The following is a 26,409-nucleotide window of genomic DNA, read 5'->3' as shown; positions in this document are numbered from 1 at the left end:
TATTACCAGATCTTTAACTAGAAACGTAACTGTAATACACAATATGTGATTAACAGAAGCCCTGAAGAGGATCTGTGGCGTGCTCTTATGCTCAGCTGTGTGTCCTCAACCCTGCATAATGAACGCTTTCATTTCAGCTGAAAATCAAAGGGCAGCAGGATACACTGGGATCCCCCATCCCACACTGAACACAGTTTGAAACCAGGAAACAGAGAGCAGGTGATAGAGATGTGGAGCCAAAAATGAGGTTGGCTTTCTGACAGCCCAGATTCAAGTTTTGAGTTGGGTAGGACAAATAGAAAGAGAGAGAGGTTGGGGGTATTAACTTAAGGGAGGATTTAAGTTGATTGCAGTACCATTGCTTGTTTTTTATTAATCCCCATCTGCTTTGATTACTGAAACATGTGCCTGCAGCTGGGGATTAGCAGTACAAACCAATGCAAGCAGCTGTTATGTGGTTCATAGGACTGATGCACTGATACAACACTTATATCAGATACTGATCAGACAGCTGGATGGGGCATTTGTAACAACACAACACTATGGGGCTGACCTAGAGTACTGTGCACTAGGGTTGAGTTACCCCTAATTTCTTTATTTTATTTCCAAGGAGCTAGACTTTCTTGTAATTTTGAAAGTGGTCTTGGCAATAGCTTGCAAAAGTTTCTTTTTGGAGACTGGCTGCTTTTTCACTCATTTTCAGTCCAATTCTTGTACCTGACCATTTTCAAAGCCACTTAACACTGACCTATGAATCATATAATATAAAAAGGCTCCTAACTCGAAAGATGAACCAGTGTTGTTTTCATAAAACGGATAACTTAGCAAGGACGTGGCTGTCAAAAGGCCATTTTTTTTAAGGATAGCAAAACAGATAGCAAAACGGGAAGAAAATGTTGAGGTATGCCAAATTGTACAATAACTAGACTAACTAGACCAAAGGGTCTGATGGAATGATGAATCCAAATGTGAAAAGTTTTAGTTCTAATTGTTAGTATGTACAAAGGAGGTCAGGAGAGTCTACAGCCATCTGTAAAACATAGTTGAGCTTCTGTCATGGTTTGGGGCTGCATTTCAGTCAGCGGTGTTGGAGATCTTGTCAAAATTGGTGAAATTATTATAAATTCAGAAAAGGAACACCAGATTTTGAGACAAGATGCAGTATCATCAGGATACCATCTGACTGACAACAGCCATTTCCATTTCTCAAACACACTGCCAGTGTAGTAAAAGCATACATGGAAGGACTATTCCTGAAGGACTATTCCTGAAGAGTGCTTAAAGAAATTACCAGAAAGCTTGGTTAAGAGAGGTCAGTCTGTATTGAAGAGTAGAGGTGATCGTGCCAAATACTGATTTTCAAGTTCATTAGAATTATATAACCTCTGTTTTACCTTATATATACCATATTTCCATGCATGTTGATACACATTTCCTTAAATTACTGCACCTATTTTCCAAGCAAAATATTAAACAATATATTTTTAAGAAGGGTGACTTAAGAGTTTTGCACAGCGCTTTATTTAATTGATTTCTATATTTAATAGGTTACTCATCAGAAAAAAGTGCACCAGTAGACATGGGTCAGGGAAGTGACACGGAGTATTTCACACATGCTACGCTAGAGCAGGGCGATATGACCAAAAATATTTATCACGATATACATTTGAAAATTTGCGATAACGATATAACTGACAATATAACTGACACTAGACAAAATACTTTACAACTCCACAACTTTATTAGTGAAAAAAAAATACATCAATGTATTTTCACTTTTCACAAGCAGCTGTGTTTTTTTTAAGTGCATTAAAGTTATATAATATAAAAAATTAACAGTGCAAATGCAAATTCCTTGCTGACAGTTTAACCAAAAGGCATTTCCAGTGGAAATTGGCCGACATATCCTCAGCATAACCATGTATAATATCCACAAAACTTAAAAAGAGGTTATACACACACACAATACGTTAATATTATGTTGAAGCACAGTATGTATCACTCCGCGAGGCTCCTGCCTACGATAGCCGTAATGCTCCGACAATCAATTAAGCAGTGTGGGTTCGTAGCTTAGCAAAGTCGTACTGAAACATTTGACAGATTTTCGAGCGCCGTGTACCACATAAAATAATTTTGAGGTCAGTAAACACAACCAGAATTCATACATAAGGCACACGGGATTATAATGGGCACTGTCGATTTTCAGAAAAATCAAAGGATGATTTTAGTGTGCCGTATTTTCCAAAAAACACGACGGCTCGCTAGCATGCGCTACCACAAATATTGCTTTGTTGTGTATCTGACGGACGAAAGCTAAACCTGTTCCACACCACTGAAGTTGCAGCATTTTTACAAACCAAATCTGGTTCATCTGTTTCATTCAACGATCCGCTTTCGTCCTTCTAATTCTCCGTCGCCGCCATGCTTTTTCCGCCATGTGCGTATGAAAACAAAGGCACTGCGCATGCGCGTTTTACCCATATTCTATCGCGATATTTCATTTTCTTATCGTTGCCCAACATTATACCGGTATTACCGTGAACGGTATGATATAGCCCAGCCCTATGCTACGCCACAAGTTCTGTTTTTTTTTTTTTTATAGTTTGTAACTGACTAAGTGATTTCCAACAAACAATGGTCAAGTGAGTTGGCCACAATAAAAGAAGTGTGCTTTCCATTTCAGCTTTGCTCTCTCTTTCTCTGTTACCATTTTGGATGTTGCTATATTAGATTTTACACTTGTTAGGAAGATTTTATAGCACTTGCAGTAGCATTAGTAAGCCATCAGCTTCATTACACTCATCTATACCTGTCTCTCTGTCCAGCTACACTCCATGTGTGTACAGAGAGGTACACAGGGGTAAAATGGAAAGCAGAGAAAGAGAAGAGAGACACTAGCAAGAGCGTTTAGGACAGCAAAATGCAAGCACAAAAACTTTGATCAACCTCAAAAGTACAATTTGTTTGTGTGTACCATTGTTTGGTATTATTTTGATCATAAAAAGCAGTTCAGTACATTTATACCATTGTATGTACCTGTTACATTTGCTTTGTAAAGTTTGAAAAAAAGTTTAATTTGAGCCTGACGCTGTTTGAAAGATAAAAGAATGATTTCCAGTCTTTACCTCACAGTGAGAAACAAAGCTTGTTAATGTACACTGGAGCTGTATCAGTATTCAGTATTGGCATGAGCCTAAAGCCAAGGTATCTGCACTGATACTGCAACAGACCAAGCATCCTAAAGTGCCGGGATAACTGTGTCACTGAGGACCCCTGAAGGAAATAAATGTGACATATATAAATAACAAGTCATCAGATTATTTTGCATTTATTGAATGTTTTTGCAAATTCAGGACAGGTAAATTGATGACTAATGTTTAAGACTAATACTAATGGTTTTACATCAGTGACCGCCCCCATCATGGTCAAAATATGAGCAAGGAAGGTTCTAAAAAAAACAAACAAACACAAAACGTGTGTAGAGAAAGGTATAGAAGTGCGTCAAATTTTCTGTGTTTCCATTAAAAAAAATTTTTTAATCCGATTCACAAAGCTCACACATGAACCCGGTGGTGGATTATTAATAGCGAATCAAAAACTTTGTTTCCATAGTGACTGTTTGAGTCCATTATGGAAAGTGTCTCTTGTTGTTACCAAGACAACAATCCAGCAAAGGCAAATGAATGTGGCAAACAGCTGAGTGATGCATTGAGCCGGTGATCTCTCCATAAACAAGCTCAGCCCCAAACCGGGGGCAGGTAGAGAACTGGAGGGATGACAATGAGAGGGTTGAAAGGATTTTCATGTATGTGGCTGTCAACCAGGCTCAGCTGGTTATATATATATATATATATATATATGTATTCTTCATATTATGATTAGGTTTTGAATATGTTTCTACTTATGTCAACTCGTGACACAAAAGGAGCAAGGGGAGGTTTTATAAACTCACAAAACCAGCTAGCTTTCACCTTGTATTAGGTTTCATCTAAGTTCACAGAACTTAATCCAAAACTAACAAGGATGTGGGTGTATGGAAAACGCGCTTTAAGCAAGACACCTTGGACAAACATCCTGTCTTATGACACTCGGCATCCATGCTTAACGAGCTTATAACCAGGAGTTATTCTAGGGATTAAATGTTACAAGTATCTATGCATGCACAAAACAGTATAGGCTTAAAGGGGGAAAATGGGATCCAAATTGCTACAGTAATTTTGGGAAAACATTTCATAGTGGGAAAGACAGTGGGACTATTTGGACAGGAGGACGATCTCAACCCCAGCATGACCTCTGGAAGGCAGAAACAGTCTTGGCCTTTTTACTTGTTTTAACAAATCAGCCTTAAATCGTCTTCAGACTGTGCAGAATGCTGCAGCACGTCTCTTAACAGGCACCAAGAGAAGATCGCATATCACTCCAGTCTTGGCCTCCCTTCACTGGTTGCCTGTAAATTTTAGGTTTCATTTTAAAATTTTAGTTCTAACCTTTAGGGCCCTACATGGTCAATCTCCTCAATATTTATCTGACCTGCTGAAACCACATACATCTTCTCGGGCTTTAAGGTCATTAGATGAGAGACTGCTGGTGGTACCGCGCACTCATTTTAAAACTCGTGGTGATCAGGCCTTTCAGGCAGTGGCACCACGGTTGTGGAATTCTCTCCCACTGTCTCTTCGCTGCACGGACTCCATTGATTCTTTTAAGAAACAGCTAAAGACATTTTTGTTTAGAAAAGCATTTGATTAATTTCTTCGTATGCTGTTTTTATAGTTTTACATTGTTTTATTTACTGTTATATATTTTTTTATATTTCCATTTCCTGTGTTGTAAAGCACTTTGTGATTTTTATCTGTGAAAAGCGGTATATAAATAAATTTTACTTACTTACTTACTTACTTACTTGATGTCTTGATGTCAGGATAAATTGTATTATTATAAAAGCCAAATCACATCAAGATTTGACTAGCGTACTGTGTGCAGCTACAACAGTGGGATTCCTGCACACTAGCACATATAGTGTACCTGCGCTTAAGATACGTCAGGAATGATTCAAGTTTCTATAAATGACAAACAGCGGGGTTGCCATTCAAAAATCAAGCATAACCATTTGAGATAAAGTGATAATCACAATCACACCCATGTGAATAAATCCTAAACTTAATGTTTGTGATTTATATGCTATGTTTTGCAGGATTTAAACATTTCATGCTATGATTTATTCATGAAAGAAGCCACTTTCACATTTGTTGTCCCATGAAATAACAAAAGCAAGAAAGTATAAATCAATTTAACATTCTGTTCTATGGGAACAAAAAAACCAAACTAGGTCACATTCACGAGTGAATCACACTAAGACATATTAAGTCATATAACACAGGCACACACGCACGCACACACTTTGAGAGATTACACAGCAAACAGATCATTAATAAGGAGACAAGCACAAATCTGCAGCCAGCTGAACGTAGGACACTACATCCAAAAATATTTCAGCGATATAGCAATCTTGTCTGCAAGTACGGATAATACTGAATGTAGGCAAAGACTACTGGTGGTTTGATGAAAAACAGCTTAAATAGTTTTCAGAGTAGCCAATCCTCCTTCGTAGTGTTTCACACTCACCAGCGACACAGACGTAAAAACACAGTGACAGACTAAGAAGTGAGAATCCAAGTCACATATTTTTATGTGTCACTAGTCTCATATAATGACATATGTGCTGGAATAAACAAAGACACTCAGCTATGCAGTTTGACTTTATGCTTGATTTCTTAAACAGTGAGCCACACATTTACAGAATCACAGAATCACTGTTACGTAAAACATGTTTCCCAGTTAAACAGTATATTACAGGGGAATAGAGAATGAAGTGTTCCTCATTTGGCTGTTCAGCAATATAAAATAGTGATAATTTGTTGAGAGGTCCTTTGGCTTAACAATCTTATAATATAAGAATAAGAATAATTGAAGTAGATCAATAGATTACTTCAGTATTAATGCTGATCCTTCTCAGGAGTATCATTTTGGCCTTTTGTCGACACTACATTAAACAGGTTTAAATTTACGAGGCTGTGTGTTTATCTTGTGTACTGACTAAGAAATACACTTCTTTAAGAGGTCTAACATTGTATTCATTTGCACACAAGCAGCAGCTGATCAGCATCTCATTGTAATGCTTTGTGGCAGGTTTGTTGACACTGTGCCAGAGAGGTAGATCAACAGGATACCGGTGACACGGCAGTGTTCCTCATACATAGACTTTACTTGGGCAGATTGCCAAGGTATACTGAAAACCTCCAAAGCATATTTGATGACCCATTTTTTTTTAAATCAGTCTGAGAGAACAATAACATCTGTTACATGGTTTGTCATACATCCATTTATTTATTCAGCTGCTGATAACCATATAGACTATATACGCAGCAGATAAATGTAGCCACTGACCCTGACAAGTGAAGACAAACTGTGGGAGACTAGATGCTGGGTAAAAAAACAAATACAAGTAAAAATCAGTGTCACACACAACAAGTAATTGTGAGGTCATTAGCTAAATTCACGGACTTTGATCAGATGATTCTTCTGAAAATAAGTCCATGTCTGAGTAGATATAATACTTCAAAGAGAAAAAGGCAGGTGAAACAAAAGGTGGAACACTTATTTTCACAAAACTAAAAACCTGACATTCACAAGAGCACCCAGCATGAAGTTGGCTTGCAAAAGGCAGCCCTTTTAGGCGGATGGTTGCATAACACCGCGTATGGGTGCATCATTTGCCTATTCAATACATTCACGGCTGAGTGCCCTTTACCAACTATGGTTTATACATTCTTCAAGCAGCAACACTTACTAGGTAATTACATGTATAATGGTTTTTAAAAAATGAAATCTAGTGTCAAGTATATATTTCTGGAGTTTGTCCATGTGAGACAAGTGAATAGACAGGCATTAAAGAGCACACCATTTTTGCACTTCATGGTTCTGCAATGTCTTCTAGAGTGCAACAAAGACATCTCGCAAACCAACAGCACGAAGGATTTCAACACTGTGGCAAAGACACACTTACGTGCCCAGGACGTCTTTGAAGTCATACTTCTCCTTTATGTCCGTGGTCTTCTTTTTCCAGGCATGACAGTCCTCATCCAGCGGCATCTTCTTGTTGTGACGCTCAGAAACAATGCTAGTGAGGAAAAAGGGGGATAAGGAGAAAATATTCATAAATATCGGCATTTAACTGCCATAAATACTTCACTGATAGTTCAGGGCTCACATCTCTTATGCTTTTTATTGCAAATCTATTTTTACCCTTATCAGTTGGATTAAACATTTCATATCCAAATGTAGGTCACATTACTATGTGAGCATTATTTCACTGTTGGGAATATATTAGTTGTTTAGCTGATTTATTAGGGTGTGTATAAGCCAGGTGGGTGTCTGTTAAGCCACTTTTCCACTAGAATCCACATGACTCATCTCAACTTGGTTTTTAGGTTTTTCCATTAGGTGATAGTACCTTATACCAAGTACTTTTTAGTACCTACTAGACCAGGTTTCCAAACGAGCCAAGTCAAGTTGTGATGTCAACAGACTCCATGCCACTGATTGGTCAAGGAGTGACGGTACTGGATGAGTTATGAGACCGACTCCTTCACAAGAATCATACCTGCCATTTTTTTATCCTGGCAACGAGGGAAATGGCTACACACAACGCCCGCCACCTTCTCTGGCCCTCTTCTTTGACACCGAGTATGACAAAAAGTCATAGACCAAGCAGCAGGTATACCATCACCTCAATGTCCTCCACTGTATGGTGTGTTTGTGTCTCATACAAATGAGATGACAGAACTTTCTACAGCGCCTTTCAAAAACTAACCACACTGAGTGATTTTCTAAATTACCAGTGGATCTGTTGCAACTACAGGCAAACCATTGCAACACTTTGTTACAGCAACAGCTGCATGTTTCTGTTGCGTTTTTACACATTCAGCATTGTATGGCATAGGACTCTAAGCACAGGGCCAGGAGAGATTTGGTCATTTACACAAAAACACTGGTAAATATCTGGTCACAGTTGCTTGTGTGCTGGTGATTCCTTTTAAGTGGTTGTATTCTAACATGTAGTATATGTAGCACTATAAAGCTTCAAAATGGCAAACAATAAAGTTCACTTCCAACTACATAGAGATGTTGTGAAGTTACGTCAGCGCAGTCATGTGCAATAAAATTTATAATCAGCAAAAGAGGAATTCATTGCAGACAGGGCCAAAAGCCAAGTCTGTATCAGCCAGGTTAATAAGTAAACCAAAGAGTGACCTGAAGCAGTTCAGTTGCTGCTGTATGTCCTAAGTACATAACTTCAAATGCTTAACTTCTTACCACTGCAGTTGTATCAGAGCTGCATACAACTCTGGTTGTATTATGGATCCAGATAACATATAAATTTGTCATCCTCACGCAATGTTTTTTTCACAGAGCTGCAAAGCTGTGTTGACAAGTCCAACTTTAAGATGAGCCCCTCTGAAGAAGCACATTGTTATGAAGAACTGAAACTCAGATGTTTATGGTTATGAAACGTGTGTTTATCTATTTAAAGTTGAGCATCAGGCAAGTTAGGTGAACTCAAATAAAGTCAAACAAAATTAGACTCACACTCATATACCCGGCCAAGGTATTAAGCCCTCCATAAATACCCTTCTACCATTAAAAAGTTATAAAATGCAGCTCTCATTGAAACAATGTTTGTGTCTTCCTGTTTTCTTCTCACTTCATTTTTCACACCAGAAGTTAACTTTCAGATGTTTGTCCTCACCACACTTTGAAGAGTGGGAGGGATCACAGAGGACCCTGCTGTCACAGCTATCATAATCTAAACCTAGAAAGTGCCTCAAGATCTCGAAGACTAAAATAGCCCTGTTCATATCAGCATGCCTCACTCCTCCTCTGTTCCTGCTGCCTGCCTGGCAACTTCACAGTCTGTCTATATGGGATGATATAACATATTGTTCTGGACTGGGCCAGTGTTGTTCTGCTAAAGGCAATATAACAGCGCAGTTAATCATCTTCCAATTAGTTCAGAATCAGCTCATTTTAATGCCGAGAGGCACTGTAGCCATATAAACAAGGCGAGGCTTAACACTGCAGTTATCTCAGAACAAATGGTCATGGCCTCTTCTAGCTGCAGGCACTGATTGGTGTACACGCACAGTAGCATGAATTCAAAGATTTTTTTTTTTCCCACGTGTGTCCAGGGGTTTTCACATGATCACACACATACAGACGCGCACAGACAGGCGCAGCGGCAGTCGTGTTACCTTCACTAATGCCAGAAGTTGGCTTCATACATGTCGCCATGGAAACCCAAAGGCGCTGCTATGGTATCTGAGCGTCTAAATTGCTTTAGTGTCTAATGGCAGGTGGCAGCTAAGCTGGAAATCATTCTGGTTACTTTGACGGCTGGCTGCGGTGTGTTACGTTTAGCTTGAATATATAAAAATAGCCTGCTCAGACATAAAGTGCACATATATGCACAGGAAGAACTGTTTAATTTTAATCTACAGAGTAATTCTCAGTGCTAATTTTTGTATGTGTTCATGTTCAACTTCCGATATAATCTAAGGAACAAACCAACCAAATGAGCCTGTCGGAACAAAGCTTACCGTTAACATTTAAATACATATGAGTCATTCTACACCACATCATTTGGTGTGCTATTTAGAGAAGATGAAGTAAAAAGGAAGTGTCTCTAAATTAAACATGAAAACCAGCATGCAAAGTGAGGATAGTTGTATAAGGAAGTGCAGTTAACCATGTGTAAATACTTTACTGATAAATCTGATGTTGCACAGCCTGTAGTCCTGTAACTACTGTGAAGAATCAACAAATAATAAAAGAGCAGACTAACTGAATTCCCATGTATATGCTCACCACCTGTCTCTTTCTGTGGAAACTGTGGATTCATTTAGCAATTTTTACTTTAATGTTTTCCTTAAAAAATAACCTGGAGTAACTTCAAGTCAGGACCTTGAACCTGCACTGCCAAAACAATTACTTAAAGTTGATATGTTGCAATCATTTCTACCATCATAGTTGTTTCTTGGCCCCAACCACAGAAGCTTTGCATGATTCACTATTCAAAATAATCCTTGTCTATCGCATTGTAGAATTTGGTGCAGCCCCTCAGTTTGTCCGCATTCCAAAACACTAAGTTATTGCTCCACTACCTTTAAGCCAAAACTCTTCTGATTGACTACCTGTTGCAAACAGAAGGTCTGAGCTGTTGAGATGATAACTCTCTTTTATTTACAACATACAGACCCAAGAGCAATCTGAAGTCTGAGCTTTTGGTTCACATGGATCGTTTGTACACGTGCTTTTTGAAAGTCTGGCATTTAACAGTATAATATTATATAAGAAATATTTATTTATTTAAATATATATAAAAGATATATTTTATGAGAACTATGCAACTACACAGTTATGACCCCTTGATTGTAAAGATGTTCGTTTTCTGTATACAAAATGGTTGGATTGCATAATAAAAAGCTACAGTAAAACATGACTTCCATTAAGAGACTAAACAATGAATTAAACCACTGAAAATAAAACTCTTCACAGTTCTGAAAGGCTTTGCATTTTTTAATCCCCCTAACTGCATAAGAGCAAAAGACTGTTTTGAGAACATGAAGCCAGAGGAAGAGTGAAAACATCTCTCGCATGCTGCTTGTTTGTAGCATCTCACCTTGCTCATATGGAAATTCATGTTAATTCATGCACTGAGAAGAAGTGACATTGAACATCAAAGTCATTTTTAATCCATATATGCGTCAACCTTTTGTTGCCAGTGGTTGCATTTTCTAAAGGTAGCATTACGCAGCAAATGCCAACATGCACCTAAACCTCCTTCACAGCACTTTTATATCAAAACAACACATTTCAAGCCACTGGAGTTTAATCCAGTCAGACATGAGCAAGGGTGTCTGTTGTTTTTTTTTAATTAAAAAAAAAAACAGGCAAATGCTATAAACAGCAGATTAAGGTTCATGTTTCACACACGCAAGGGCAGAAAAGGCCAAAGCTTAAATATGTGGGAGAGTAGAGGAAAGATACATGCATGGTATTGTATGAGCATAAAGCAGATAATAAAAAAAAAGCCCTTCAACGTCCACGGATGGCATGACTTTGGCCAGTGGGACACGATAAGCTGCTCAGCTGAGTAAATAAGCAACAGGACTGAAGAAGCTGGAGGTTGGAAAAATGCACAATATCATAGTCACATTCCCTGAGAAGTAGGTGACATGCAGCATTCACCCCCTGTTGAAGAATTAGAGAGAGTCGCTGTACTCACTGGTTTCCCATTCCTGTGATGCGCAGTAGACAGAAGAAACACACACACAAACACACACACACGACGACAGTTAAATGTGACAAAATGGCACGTGCGAAAAACCTCTGTTCGGCCCTGCTAAACCGTCTCTCACACTCACAGACACACAAAGACACACATGAACACACCACAAAATGAATGCAAAAGACTGAAAAAAAGAGGAAGTAGAAAAAGTTAAATTAACATTTAAGGAGACAGAGCTCTGCAAATAACTTATTTGGCTTGTGTCTCTATAACGATGCTGATAAACTCCAAATTGGTTCTGTTTATTATTCTTCTGTTTTTTTTAAAGAATAAAAACTGATTTTGGCTCAGCTTAATCACTATTATTCCATACTTCTCCACACCATCTATGGCAAACTGAGGGGAAAATATGCTGCCAAGTATGAACAAAAAGTCTGGTCAAAGACATGTCCAAGGAATGCAGACAGAGTTCACTGAAAGCCCACTACACTAGTGCAAAGAGATGATCTTTCAGTGATTTTAAAACCTTCAGATCAGTCTGGCTGTGTTTTTGAATCAAATTTCATAATCTTACCCCCAACATGTTTGGTTATTTATCTTGATATCTTTATTATCTCTTTGGAAAACTAGTGTTTTTGTTTCTGAGAATGTTGCGCACACTGACAAGGACGAAAGACACAGGGGGATAAAGCAGCTGCTGTCAAAACAAACTAACAAACTCCATTCACATATTTCATACAACAACAAGAAGTTTCATTAGGTCAAACACTTGATAAAGACCTCCGCAGATGTGGGCAAGCTCTTTTTCACAGGGTGCCAAGTGGAACATATTTAGAAGCATAAACACAGACAGTGAAAAAGAAGAAAGAAGAGCCAGTTTGTGTTTCCCAGAGTCTGAAAGCAGCTGTCAACTGAACGCCATGGAGCCCATCCATACCTGCATATCAATCAACCGACCTGCACCCATCTGCTTGCATGGCAAACACATTGAGATTTTTCTAACAGCAGTGTTGATTGGTCATCTGGTGTCAGTGACGCACACCAAATCTCCTCTTAAGGCCAGCTTATCAATGATAAGAGGACTTCTTAGTAGAAGAGGTGAGGAGGTGTGTGAAGTGTTAAGAAAGTGAGAGACGGTGTGCAAAGAAAGCCACAGAGAAACAGAAAGCAAATAAACGACAGAGACAGATGGGGTTACACTCAAACTGCTTTAAGGACTTCCCGGGGAAGACGTACAGTGTGATGTGTTTTTACTGATGAAATCATTACAGTATTTCTGATTTACAGATTAATAACAGGGATCCTTCTGGCCTAACGCTTTTTGTAGACATACCATAAGTTAAACTTGAGCCATTTAGATAGATATCTACCTGTATATGGTTTCAGTGAAAGAAGAAGAGGATAAAAAGCGATCACTTCAGTCTCTAGTATATTCCATGTCAGCATCTGATCTTCGAAACAGCAGCTTTAGTTACACCGAGGTCCTCTCGGAGTGAATGGGAGGATATAACGTGACCCCGGCTGCTGTTTATGCTTCAGCAGCCTAAAACGCTGAAAACGAGTTATTTTTAAAAGTCGTTAAATCTCACTTCAGCTGTTATAAACACATTCCTTCAACGGAAAAGTCCTTACAGGCGAGGTAAATGCAGCCAAAGTGCCCGTTAACGACAGCTTACCTCACAGAGAGCTCAGTGGGGGAGAGCAGCTGTCCAAACCCTGACGAGAAACCGCGCTCAAGCGCCTATCTGCTCTTTGTCGGAGAGGGTGGGAGTCAAAATGAAAGTTAACGCAGTGTCTCCCTCCTACCTGAAAATGTGCTGTCACGAAGGTCCAGTGTCTCTGCCTGGAGCCCGCCTGCTGTCTCTCCTACTCTGAGCGCTCGCGCTGAATCTGCACGCGCCAACCTCCACCAGCAGGGTTCCTCCTGACGTCACCTCAGGGCAAGGACGGACACAGTGAAGCGGACCAATCACCGCTCTAGTAGTGTGGCGCATAGGTGAACGGCTCTATCGCACCGACGGTAGCTATCTCCTCCCTCTTTCCCTCCCCTCACTCGTGACTCCCACACCTGTAATAAAATGCTTGGGGGCGAGAACACCTGTATCGACGTGCTGTTTCGACAGTGGCTGTAATAAACACGATGTGTCATGGTTTTTATGACGTTAACAGCCAAGGTATTGTGGTTAACAGACTTCCAGGTGTAGGCTAGTTAGGCATTATAAGCTCTAATAAATTTAGATAAATGCTTGTGACATGCACACGCTGAGCGGTGTAGCCGGTTTTATTGGCCTGCTGTCACATAGAAGTGCGACAGTGTTGCAATAAAATAATCGTTATGTTTGATCAAACAAGGATTGCTTTTTTTTTTCTCTTTTTTTTTTTTTTTACTTTTTGTCTGTCTTGAGTCGTGCTAGACATGAGCAGGAGCGTGTTTCAAAGGGGGTATGGGGTGTCACTACCCCGCCTAAAATATAATATACCCCACCCCCATCAAAGCCACTGAACTAGAGTGATGTTAATCATAAAATCCCTAACACCATCGGATGGCACCACATATAGGACTAGTAGGAATGTTACTTACATTTAGTCAAGTATTCTACTCCAGTTTACTGGGCATGTTGCTTACAGTAAGTAAAAACTTTAAAAAAGTTAAAAAAAAAATGTAATAATTTGCTTCCAACTCTTCTGCCTGTTGTTTCATGAAACAATAAAATCAGTGACAAACCTAATTTTTAAAACTGAAGCCAAAAATAAATAAACCCATACAATTTTTTTTCAGTACCATGTGCATACACTCTGTCCTGTGCAGACACCTCTAAGCTGAAATTGTGCAGTGTCAGCTTGTACAGGTGTAGTGCTCCATCTAGTGGATTACATAACCTCAAACAGGTCAAGATCATCGCAAGCTTAAAGTGGTCTTCTTGGAACTGAAACACGTGTGCTAACACACAGGATGTTGTGTATCAGTTTATTTGAACCTTTTTTAAATCATTGTACCCTGTGAGTGTACCCTTGTGAGTAGTCCATCCATTTATGTTTGACAATGGAATCGTAAAACGCTGTTAAATTGCTCTTCAGCACCATCTAAGCTTGCATCCTGACAAAGAGCCACTGGTTTTAAATTATCTGAAGTGTCTTGAAGTTCTCACTCATTGCAGATGTCAGGTGTAAATTTGCATTTAAATGTAGTTTTCTCTCCGCTGATACAAAGCTTAGACCTATATTGTTGGATGTGGGATTTAAACATTAAAATAGAATATTATATGACTTGTTATAAAGGGTTCATAATTTCCATGCTATAACAGAAATAGTACATGTATAACTCGTAATTTTAATAAAGAAAGGTTACATCCAATGCAGTGGTCCAGTGTGCTACCAGTGGCGTCATCAAGGGAAAACCCTAACGTCTCCCAATACGTTTTTTTTTTAAACATACAACGTTTTGCTATTATGCAAAGAAACAAGAAACAAATAATAAATATTTATTTTTAGATCTTAGAAATGTTATTTGACTTCTAATTTGATGCCAGTTTTGTTAAAAAAAATAGTATTTTGTTTCGTTATTCATTTTATTTGTATTTTTATGTATTTATTCGTTTTATTTATTCATTCATTTTTTATTTCAGTTTTTAAACATCTACATTTGTAATTAAACAGGTCACACGTCCTCGGTGGCTTTTACGCTTTGTATTCTTCTCGTAACGGGTAGAAGTGTGAATTAAGGTGCTTTAGATGAACAGTTGTGCCACTGTCCCCTGAAAGGCATACAAAGCGTCTCTGCGGTGAAGCTGCTTCTTGTTGCGACTCCAGGCACTAGGTGGCGCTGTGTCACAAACGGAGCGCTGCTTTCCCCCCTCTCACCTCATCATCGGCAGTGAGCGACCAGTTGCCTAGTGACGAAAAAACTGTCCAGCACGGCTGATTTCCTGCGTTTCCAAAATCTCGTCGCTGGCGCTGACCTAGGGGGAAGTTTTTTCTCCCAGCAGATTTGTTTGCGTCGCATTCACAGCAGGATGTGGGACTGAATAGAGCCGTTACGCTTGACGGGAGCGGGTCCTGTAAACCTTTGGCGTTTCGGGCCTCGTAATGAAGCGTTTTGAGGAATGATGAATAATTACACTTTCATCAGGGTCGTTGGGAAAGGGAGCTATGGGGAGGTGAACTTGGTGAAACACAAAACAGACCGTAAACAGGTGAGAAACAGAGAGCGGTTGTAAGTGGAAACACACCCCAGATATGTTAAAATAAGCACGCCTTTCAACCACATGCTAAACGTTTTCGTAGAGACCCTAAAACCCTGCTAAGTACTGCTAGCACAAAGTTAGCATAAGTCCTGTAAAGTCTCACGGACTGAGTTAAGGTTTTATACCCACTGAAAACCAGTGTTTCTGCTAACTTTGGCATTAAAACAACAGCTTAAGCTTCTTGACCACTGTGATGATAATATTTCTGTACTCTATTATTGCGTCTCACAGACGTGAAGTAGTCCATTTATAACTGACTTATAAATCAGAACTCTTTGCTCCTATAACTCAGCTTTTCATTGCACAATTTATTTTCTTTCACGATGAAGCATATATGAAATCATCGTGGCCCTCCTGCAACACGATTTTTGTGGGCCAAAGTTTGTATGTACGTGAATATTTGTAATGATTTCTGTGAGATATGCTTTGCCAGTTACAATTAGAGTACCATGTGTAACTCCAGAACTTTGTTTTATTTGGATTAAACTATTTTCTGATATTCGTTTTGTTTGTGGTACAACTTGTCATATTTGCTCGATCCAGCGTGACAGATGGATGCAATTAGCATTTTCTGCCGTTTTGAGACCAAGAATTTCATGTTAAAATTAATTCTCTCAGCATTATTTTGGAATAGAACCATATCTCATTCAGAAAGTTATTTTATTGTGTGTTCAAATATGTATGTAAATAAGTTTACAGGACTATTTGAATCTTCTTTTTATTTCTTTTTTTCATATTTTAACTAGCCAATACATTTTTTTTTATAAATTTTTCCGTAATTACAGACCCGTTATGAAATACCAGTGAAATTTTCAGGCATGTCTTTAATAGTTTCCGAGATATTCATATTCAAACATTTCCTCAGATTTCAATGTGAGGAACAAGGTCTGAAAGTGGCTGATCTATCCATCCTATTTATTTTTCACATATGTCACAGTGGGAGCTGGGCATTATTCAAGATGTCATAGGGCAAGCAGCAGTATGGCACCTTCTAGCAGTGAGATGACAGAGCTACCCGTTACCATTGTGGGCTGGCCTTTTAAAAATATATAGAAAAGTAGTTAATAAATGAAGCTAAAATTTTATAGTAATCATTATATATCTCCAGCCAGAGGACCATACATTTCTTAGGTGAATCAGAGACAGTCAAATGTAAACATTTTTAATACAAATTTTCAATGCATCTTTTAATAAACTTGTATGCATTCGTATAGTTTAGATTTTGTTTTTTAATGTATTTTTTCATTACAACTATTGACCAGTGTACTTCATTAAAGGTGATCCCAGGCTGCTAGTCTATAGAGGAGTTGCTCTCCAAACAGAACAAAGGCATAGACTTGTAAAATCTATTCAAAGTTGCATAGTTTTTGTTTTTCAGCACACATGTTTGTGTTTCTTGTAGTATGTTATAAAGAGATTGAATTTGACCACCTCCTCCAAACGTGAACGACGTGCTGCGGAGCAGGAGGCGCAGCTGCTGTCTCAACTGCGCCATCCCAACATTGTGACTTACAAGGAGTCCTGGGAAGGAGATGACTGCCAGCTGTACATTGTGATGGGTTTCTGTGAAGGTGGAGACCTCTATCACAGGCTTAAACAACAAAAAGGAGAGCTGTTACCCGAGAGGCAGGTGGTGGAGTGGTTTGTCCAGATAGCCATGGCATTGCAGGTGAGTTCTGCATCAGTTTATGCATTTTTTCCATCATTTATTCACATGAAGTGACAATCAATCTCTTATTTCTCTTATTTTGTATATCAGTACCTACATGAGAGGAACATTCTTCATCGGGACCTTAAAACGCAGAATATCTTCCTGACGAAAACCAACATCATTAAAGTGGGGGACCTTGGCATTGCCCGAGTACTGGAGAACCAGAATGATATGGCCAGCACACTCATAGGAACCCCATACTACATGAGTCCTGAACTCTTCTCTAATAAACCTTATAACCACAAGGTATTTTAAATATCTGTTTAAAATGACTCCTTGTCTTTGAAGTTATATAAGCAGGGTAAAGGACTGGGATGACTTATTAAACACAAATGTGTAGTATATGGAGTCAAACACATCAGCTAGGAGGCAGCAACTCTCAGGGCTTCATTAAAGGGCACATTAGCACATGCATAAATAGGATTGCCTTGATTGTTGTTCCCAGGCTATTGGTGCATAGAGGGGTTGTTCTCTAAGCAGGACAAAGACATAGACTTATGTAGCTATAAATCTATGTCTATGTTACGTAGCTATTAAAAGTTTTCTGTTTCAACGCAGAAGGAAAGCTTTGGCACAGTGCACAGGGACAGTGTGCCAGGATGATCACATAAGAAATGAACTAAAAGGTTTCTTTCCCACAGAAGTGAAACAGTGCTAGCGCTCTGCCAAATAGGTTATGGCACCAAACTGTATGTGTAACTTTAGCTTCCCTCATGTAGTGTTTTATTGGCTCATTACATGTTAGCACACTGTGCAGTATAACCAAGGAATGTATCCACTAATACTGGCCCATATTAGGGCAAAATGTTATGTAGCTGAGGTATCCAGCTTATAAATGAAAGAAACTGCAAGTAGTAATATTAACAAGTACTTATGCTTTGAGTACTTAATTTAAAGGTCACATTATGCCAGGTACAAAGTCATGAAGTCCGCTCTCATGAATGATGCTCCCATAGACTTTGTATGATAATGATGCATACATCTTTTTATGATTTTTCTGTCTCTAGTCAGATGTCTGGGCCCTGGGCTGCTGTGTATATGAGATGTCTACACTGAAACACGCCTTCAATGCCAAGGACATGAACTCACTGGTGTATCGTATTGTAGAGGGAAAGGTGAGCTTTATATTTTAACATATTTATGTTTTTAAAAAAATTATTATTAATTTTTTATTCGTATTTTCTTTAGGTAAAGTATTGTAAGTTACAGTATCTATCCATCTATCTTTGTCTGGGTTACGATCTGGAACACCCGCCAGTCTGCCACAGGGCTAACACAGTGAGGCATACAACTGTTTACACTCACATTCACACCTATGGTCAATTTACAATCACTTGTTAACCTAGCCCATGCATGTCTTTGGACTCCAGGAGGAAGCTGGAATATCTGAAGAGAACCCACACAGACATGGAGGAGAACATGCAAACTCCTTACTGAATAAATCCATTTTAATATATTATATTAAAATAATATCTATACCACAATGTAGTTTAATGAGCCTAAAACGTTTGGGTAATTTTGTGACTGTCACTTAAGCTCACTTGTTCACAAGCCCAGACTGTGGTTTCTGTGTGACTGATAGGTGTCTTCAACCATTTGGATTTGTTTTTTAATAATTAACACTTGTCACATGTGGTTAATTCTGAACGGTGATAATTGTCTTCTGGGTTTCTAAACAGCTTCCACAGATGCCCAGTAAGTATGAGCCCCAGCTTGGAGATTTAATCAAAAGCATGCTGTCTAAGAGACCTGAAGACAGGCCCGATGTCAAACTCATTCTCCGGCAGCCCTACATAAAACGACAAATTGCCATGTTCCTTGAGGCAACAAAAGAGTAAGTTCCCTCTAAGTCATTTTAATGAAAAAAATCAAAAATGGTGTTTTGAAATTTTCTTTGTATGTTTTTATAACCTGATCATTTCTGCCCCTCTCTTTGTGCAGTGATCTGTTTGTTCTTAAAGGCTTATTATGTGTCTTGATTTTCACTTCCCCAGAAAAACTGCCAAGTCACGAAAAAGACCTGTTGGTGGCAGTAGTGATTGTAGGACCAGCAGTGTGTCACCTGTGATGTCATGTCAGCCAAAGCCTGAGAGGCTGGCTCCCAGTCCACAACCTGACCCTCGTGCCAGGGTAAAGCGGGTAAGTTAAGGATGAATACTAACACTGATTTACCGTAATAAAATGAATCCTATGACTTATATTATTTTTATTTACACAGTGGTAGACTGATGGAAGCCTACACATATCAGTGTGTAATGGTAATGATACTCAGTCAATCCTTTCTTTTGAGTTTTCTTATTTTCATCTCATCTGCGCTCATTAAAAAAACGCACCCCTTTGTGGAAAGTATTTGTTTTCTACTTGGATATAGCTGCAACAAAGAAAGAACACTCCTATTAAACTTTTTGTGATTAAGTTAAAGATGTTCATATAAACAAGGAACCCTCTGTGATTGTTTTTTTTTTGTTGTTAAACTCAGAAAGACGACAAATCACAACACTTTAAAGGCCGGAACGGTGTGGTAGACAGCACTCCCATCCAGACGCCTCCGCCATTCAAACCCTCTTCACCTGATGCTCTCAGAGCATCCCTGCTTACTGTTAGCAACATTGATATTGATATCCCAGTGCAGCAGGACAATGACCTGATACAGAGACAGGTGCAGAAGCCCCAGCCTGTCGTGTCACATCACTGGGCAGCTAATGAACCTCTCACGCATAATGTGAGCAAAGAGAGCAAGGTGAGAGGGAAACCAGATCCCTCTCCCGCTCCTTCGCCACTAAAGCCCCCTCTGAAGTCTGTATCACGTGTTTGCAGCACGAGAGAAGACGAAGGGAGGGTGGCCAGTGACTTGTCTGACTTTCAGCGGCAGGCCAAATCAAACCCTGCGGACAAGTTATCTATCTCGGGGGAGAAAAAGATTTCAGATATGGACGATAAGGATGACACCATGGAGTTACTTAAAAAAGCTGATCCACGGGACCCAAATCTAGAAAACGAGGTTCTAGAAGCAGATGCAGACAATAAGAACAACACTGTGACTCTTTTCAAGCATGCTCCAGCACACCTACCTACCTCAGACATCCAAGTAAGTGTCCTAAAGTACCTTCTTTTGATGTTTTCATCTGAAGTGTTCAGTGTTTGTTTTATTTGTTCAATTGTATCTCTGTAGGAAAGCCTAGAATCTACTGAAAAGCTGTTAGAGCCACTCCCTCCACCACTGGTGAGTGCTAAATAATGCAGATATAGTATAGTACACGTTGCCTCGTGTTTATGCAATTGTATTTGTGTTTTTTCAGGAACCCGTTAAGGAAGAATCTCCCTTACAAGCCAGTAAGCCAGATCGAGCTGCTACATGTCTAACTCCTCTGTACCTATCATCAGAACCATCTATATCACAGCAGCACAGAGGAAAGCACACAAGACAGAAACATGAGGACCAGGACAAGGTAAAGACTGATACAGGAGTGATGTTGCTGAAATCATTATCGTTCTAATGATATTTTAAAGGAAGGGCAAGACAAAAAAGAATGTGCTGCTGATCTTCTTTCACTGACCTTTCACTGACTCTCCAGTGAGGAAATTTCATTTAGCATTTGTTTTGGTTAAGATCTGTTCCTAACCACTTTCTATCGCAGTGCTAGCCAGCCAGCATGCATGACAGTAACAAAGGAGTGAGTTGGGCTAATTAAAGCAGTTGTTGCATCTTGTTTTGTCCTTTCAGTCCAAGGTGGCCGCTCTTAGACCTTTACCTCAGCTTCCTGTTGATACTGTAGCAGTGGAGGGGAAAAAGAGGAGCAGGAGGAACTCTGAGACCAAGAAAGCTGATGTGACTGTGACCTCAGAATCAGTTAGCTCCCATAATGATGGACTTTTACCAGCACCACAGGTGAGGGCATTCCCCTAAAACCACAGCTTTTAATTTCTGAACATTTGCTTTGCCTAAGACATAACGTTTTTGAGAAAGATAACAGATTATCTATATCTGCATTTTTTAATCTTCTACATCTTAGAAACAAATGTCAGCAAGAGTAAAGAGAACAGTGTCAAAACAGGAGCAAGGCCAAGTCTATACTCAAACTTTGATATTTTATTATTTTCTTATTACAATATGATGACGTCAGCCTGTTATGGCATCATTTGACGATGTAGGGCGTCGTATTGGAAAAAATAGAAAATATTTTGTTCAGCTCCATTTCATATGTTACATTATTCAGTATAATTTCTTGAAAGGTTTCTTCAAGGTCAATCTTTACTTTACGTGTGTTTACAATGAAAGTCAAGGTCAAATGTTTAGCTGATCTATCTAGCTGATCCCAAGGCCTAGAATGTTGTTGTAAAGTTTGAAGATGATCTATAATAAATTTTGGGTAACAGTTTTTACTGATTTTCACCAAAATGAAATCACCTCGAACTGTGAATGCTAGTCTGCTAACCAACAGATAGACAGACAGACAAACAAATAGATCCAATTACATACTCGCTGTCTGTGGGGGCAGAAAGGTTATTTCTGTTTTAATTCTTGTCATGTTTGACAGTTTATGCAATATTGTTCTATCAAATTTTATTTTTAGGATCGTCCTCTCTCTGCAAGAGAGAGAAGAAGACTGAGGCAATCCCAAGAGAGTGCCAGACAACCATGTACGATACTCGAAACTCAAAGTGGAGCATTTTGTTGCAAAACAAACAAAAGGATTTACAGAAATTAATATTTGTTTCTACATTTCTGTCTCTGATTAGTTTTCTGTCTTCCCCAGGTGTTAGTGCTGTACGTAGGGCATCTTATGATGTCACGTCCACCAAGGCTGAGCACGACAGTGCCCCATTTACTCGATCTGTGTCTGCCTCTTTTGCAGAGTCCAATAGTAAGGTACAGACATGCCACCCACTGTGACAGTGCATTGACTTTACTGTTCATTTGTAAGCTACATTACATACTGACTGTGGCACTGGCCTGACTGAGGGTGACCCACTGCAAATTCTGCCTATTGTGAGGCTAATCTGATCCTTAAGTACTGAGTCTGAAACACAGATCTGTGTTGTATCAGCAGGATAAGCTGCTGGAGCAAAAATCAGATGAAGATGAATGCAGCTCATCCACAAGTTCCACAGAGCGTTCAGAAGGAGACTGCAGGGAAAGGTAAGAGCATACGGCAGTAGAATTGAGTGCAACTTAGCTGAATTATAAAACTGAACCAAAACCTAAATTTTCTTAAACGTGTGTTTATAATCCATGTTTTGTGGTCTCTCTGCAGAAAGACTGAATCCAGCGACATGCACGACTTAGTTAATATGATGACTCAGACTTTGAGAATGGATGTTGGAGATGGTGTAAGCGAGGGGGACAGAGGCAGATTTGGCTCTACCGCACTGCCAGAGTTTAAACTGAACAGGAAGTACAGGGATACCCTGTTGCTTCATGGGAAGGCTCGAGAGGAAGCGGAGAACTTGTCACTCGGTCAAATAGGTTAGATGCTTTGTTCAAACCCTTTGCAATATGTCAGTCTTTATGAAACTCCATTGTGTTAAATATGTATGTCACTTCAGAAGGCTCCCCATCTGGTCCGGCCAAAATAAGAAGAGCCATAGAACGTCTGAGAACAGATGTGGTGAAGGGCCTGGGGGTCAAGCTGTTGGACAAAGTGCTGGAAGTGATGGAGGAGGAGGATGACGCTAAAAGAGAAGTGGGTAAAACACATCCAATATCAAGATAAAATTACATGGATAAGTCCAGGTTTAATAAACCCTATAGTAGTGGAGAGGAGAAAAACATTATTATACCAATCTTCTTGGTTTTAAATAAATCAAGAACAACATCTAAACAAGTGCAGGCCTCACTTCTCTCAGTTCACGTCAAAGCTTATGGGAGAGCTCCAAAGAGAAAACCACTGCTGAATAAAAAGACCACAAAGGCTCATCTCACATTTAATAATTTTTAATTCTGCTTTCTACCAGAAAATCCTGAAGGAGAATGGGTGGTGATCCATTTGTGCCCTGAAGCTCAAGTATACCAGCAGGTCTATATAGCTCAAAAAAACCCAAATGAAAATTTTGGAGTGGCCTAGTCAAAGTCTGGACTTAAATCTGTTTGAGATCCTGTGGCATGACCTTAAACCCTCCACTGTCGCTGAATTAAAATAATTCTGCAAAGAAGAGTGGGTCAAAATTCTTCCAGTTTTGTGAAAGACTTATTGTCAGTTTTCACTTGATAGCAGTTCTTGCTGTCAAGGGTGGCACAATTAGTTATTAGTTTTAGGTTTTTCACACAAGGCCAAGTAGGTTTGGGTAGCTTTTTTCCTACATGAAAATATAATCCAAAAACCATATTTTGCATTTACTTGGATTATCTTTGTCAGATATTGGAATTTGATGTTGCTAAACATGAAAGTATGGCAAATATGGAAAAAACTAAGAAATCAGGAAGGAGGTGAATACTTTTTCATGGCCTCGTACATTCAGAATATCTGAGGCTAAAAAATTTGCCATTAAAACACCACTCATGATCATGCACAGATAAACATGCCAGTTCACAGTAAACTGACCCCACTTGTCTTCCTTTTTTTTTTTTTTAGCTGTGCCTTCGCAACCTGATGGGAGATGAGAAGTACCAAGCCTATGCTGTGATGGTGAGGCAGCTGAAATTCTTTGAGGATATGGCCTTTAAGATTTAAAAAGCACTATATATGAAAGCTTACATGTTTTTCACAATCGTCTGTGTGGAAAACCCGAATTAAGGTGGAGCCACAAATCTTAAATGATGACGCACATCAAGATGGTCTTTGCAAGAAATACACCAGCATTCATGTTCAAACATGGACTCAATTGAAAACTGCTCAAAGGCATTTTTTTCCTGCCACTACCAACATGATTGTTTGGGACTGTTATATTTTTTTCCGGACAACATGTAAGATCTCACTTCTGACTGCAGGTTTTGTCATGGGACTGTCATACAGATATAATCTTATTGTGTAAATCACATGTAAATTAAGTTAATTTCTTTCTCTTTTTTTTAAACTTAATTTCAGTATAAACACAAAATGTGAAAGCATCTAAGGATTTTCCAGATTCCTATGCAAATATTTCTGTCATGTTTAAGCACGCTCTGTCTTTCCATTTGCTGTAGAGGAATATCACCTTATTTATAATGCAAGCCAGAATTTCTAGAATGGTTTCATCTGTTGAGGACACTAAATCTTCCCCCTACTGCTCAATTGTATTTTATATTATAGCCAAAATAATGTAAATTAGATGTAGATATTAACATGTGAACAATTTCTAATAAATCCTTAATGTATTTCTTGTTTATACTTGTTTTATGTTGAAAACCACAATAAAACATGACTGCATGTGCATTCTCAGCATTCCCAAACATAAACATAATTTAAAAAAACATGGACTGTATCAGGTGTTTATTATGTGAAACACAAGTTTCATTGCTGGGTAACACTGTAACAAAGGTTTCTTACTAAATGGTTCAAATGTGAATTGCAAGACTTCAGTACAACATCCAATATAAAAAGATGTATTAACAGGCAGATACGGGGTGCCTGCGAGTTATTTGTGTTTCTTCTTTTTGGTGCTTTCCTGAGGTTTTTGGCTGGGCTCTGCAGTGCTCTCTGGTAAAGCCGGCTGCCAGGACAGAGGATTCTTTCTGTACATAGGCCATGGAGGCAAGGTCAACTAAAGCAAAGAACAAACCCAAAATTAAGTTATGATGGATGTTGTTAAAGGGCTGGACAGGTGTGAAAAAACAAGCGAAAACAACAATGTGTCTAATTCTGCCATGTTTTCCTCTCAGGCTGAAAGGAGAGCAAGGACAGAAACATCATAGGTGCACAATGTATCTATCATGGCAAACTTACCACACAGGAGACAGCAAAACCAGCCAAGACAATGTACACTGTCCACCCGAACTGTTCAATGATCAGACCGTACACAAATCCAATCCCCTGCAACAATTACACAAATATCTTAAAATTTAACTTCAAGTAAAATTAAAAAAAAAAAAAAAAAAAATGTGTGAAATTTTGGTTCCTTACCGCTGAGATGAGTATTATTCCCTGGAAAATCTGTTCTGCCAGCTTCTGACCTTTATAATCCTGGAAAACAGTTGTTTGGGGAGGGAGGGGTGTGTGTCAATGAATGTCTTATTATTATACGTGAAAAGGATGTACACCATGATTGCTTAAGCCCTCCTATGCTACTTAACCCCCCCCCCACACACACACACACACACACACACACAACACAACACAAGCAATAACAGAAACAAGTACCAATGCCGTCATTAAAACAGCTTTTTTCAGTGTAAAGTGTGCAGATGAATATAACACCAAGACCCTTCAATTCCTGACTGAAGGTTGCAGTGTAGTAATGAATTTGTCTTATGGGTCCGAGCACACACATCAAGCTTCTTTAGGTAAGACAATGCATTTGCAATATCAATAACCAACTAATAGCTGCTGAGTCCTATGGTAAATCTATCTTTTAAATCTTCTTAATTAGGAAGAATGATCTTCTTCACGATTTTAGGTTTAGGGGATAAATCATATAACAGCTGTTACCTGAGTAGCCACAGACACATCGGCCAGCTACCGTTAGACAGGTTAACTTTAGCTCAATAGCACAGCATGCACGAAAGTCCGTGCGAGCCTGACCGTGCAGTTTCTGATCAAATAACCCAATTACCGCTTACCATATGCGTGGGGATAGACTTGAATATAGGCAGCATGTTTCCAAATGAAATAAGCTACCATAAGCTTGAAAGAAATAGCGAGAACAAATCGAAGGAACTGAATTTCCGGTTTCAAAAGGATACGTCTGTAAACGAAAAGGACCCAATTATAGCGGAGGAAACCGCGCAAGCGCAAAGATCTACAACGCATACGGATTGGACGAAGCCGTACGTGGTACAGTCAAATTTGAGTTTAGTGTTTGTGGGAATATATGATTGGCCACACAAGTGCCAGTCAAAATATGTGGCTCCATTATTTTACTCGTTTTATATATATATATATATATATATATATATATATATATATATATCGTAGCTTATGACACGTTTGTGTTAGTAAAACGCGACAAGATGTAGTTTTTCAGTCAGGCAC

At 39.1% G+C, this 26,409-nt stretch overlaps 3 protein-coding genes across 10 annotated transcripts in view; 1 reads left to right on the top strand and 2 right to left on the bottom strand.

Annotated features, from left to right (window-relative positions):
- camk1b (calcium/calmodulin-dependent protein kinase Ib) overlaps window positions 1–13,262 on the bottom strand; it is a 42,032-nt gene extending 28,770 nt beyond the window's left edge. Inside the window, exons 1-2 of one of the 4 annotated variants that reach the window (XM_006784426.3) lie at window positions 13,154–13,262; window positions 7,067–7,180 (exon numbers count right to left, since the gene is read on the bottom strand). In XM_006784426.3, the coding sequence (XP_006784489.1) occupies window positions 7,067–7,152 (86 nt within the window). In that variant the 5' untranslated portion in view covers window positions 7,153–7,180; window positions 13,154–13,262. The other 3 variants (XM_006784427.2, XM_087840661.1, XM_087840660.1) reach the window with 3 other exon arrangements.
- A 1,969-nt stretch (window positions 13,263–15,231) lies between these two features.
- On the top strand, window positions 15,232–24,597 carry nek4 (NIMA-related kinase 4). Of its 5 annotated transcripts, none has more exons than XM_087840656.1 (17): window positions 15,232–15,540; window positions 16,994–17,260; window positions 17,351–17,548; window positions 18,310–18,417; window positions 18,982–19,136; window positions 19,297–19,441; window positions 19,782–20,390; window positions 20,475–20,525; window positions 20,602–20,751; window positions 21,027–21,191; window positions 21,877–21,943; window positions 22,060–22,172; window positions 22,354–22,442; window positions 22,558–22,769; window positions 22,850–22,986; window positions 23,875–23,928; window positions 24,038–24,597. In XM_087840656.1, exons 1-17 carry the CDS (start codon window positions 15,451–15,453, stop codon window positions 24,272–24,274), a joined length of 2,847 nt encoding a protein of 948 aa, XP_087696782.1. In that variant the 5' UTR covers window positions 15,232–15,450; the 3' UTR covers window positions 24,275–24,597. The 5 variants fall into 5 exon arrangements, with proteins under 5 accessions (XP_087696782.1, XP_087696783.1, XP_006784492.2 ...); XM_087840657.1 differs by having other exon boundaries at window positions 22,351–22,442; window positions 22,853–22,986; XM_006784429.2 differs by having other exon boundaries at window positions 22,351–22,442.
- Window positions 24,598–24,682: 85 nt separating this feature from the next.
- On the bottom strand, window positions 24,683–26,154 carry spcs1 (signal peptidase complex subunit 1). The gene is made up of 4 exons (XM_006784432.3): window positions 25,998–26,154; window positions 25,342–25,401; window positions 25,165–25,251; window positions 24,683–24,982 (listed from the first exon to the last, which is right to left on the bottom strand). Exons 1-4 carry the CDS (start codon window positions 26,031–26,033, stop codon window positions 24,857–24,859), a joined length of 309 nt encoding a protein of 102 aa, XP_006784495.2. The 5' UTR covers window positions 26,034–26,154; the 3' UTR covers window positions 24,683–24,856.
- Between the last annotated feature and the right edge of the window lie 255 nt (window positions 26,155–26,409).

This window comes from Neolamprologus brichardi, chromosome 5 (genome assembly GCF_056152115.1).
Source record: "Neolamprologus brichardi isolate AB-2024 chromosome 5, ASM5615211v1, whole genome shotgun sequence".
Lineage (NCBI taxonomy): Eukaryota > Metazoa > Chordata > Actinopteri > Cichliformes > Cichlidae > Neolamprologus > Neolamprologus brichardi.
The sequence above is the reverse complement of the archived record's forward strand: the minus strand, read 5'-3'. Positions and strand labels throughout refer to the sequence as shown.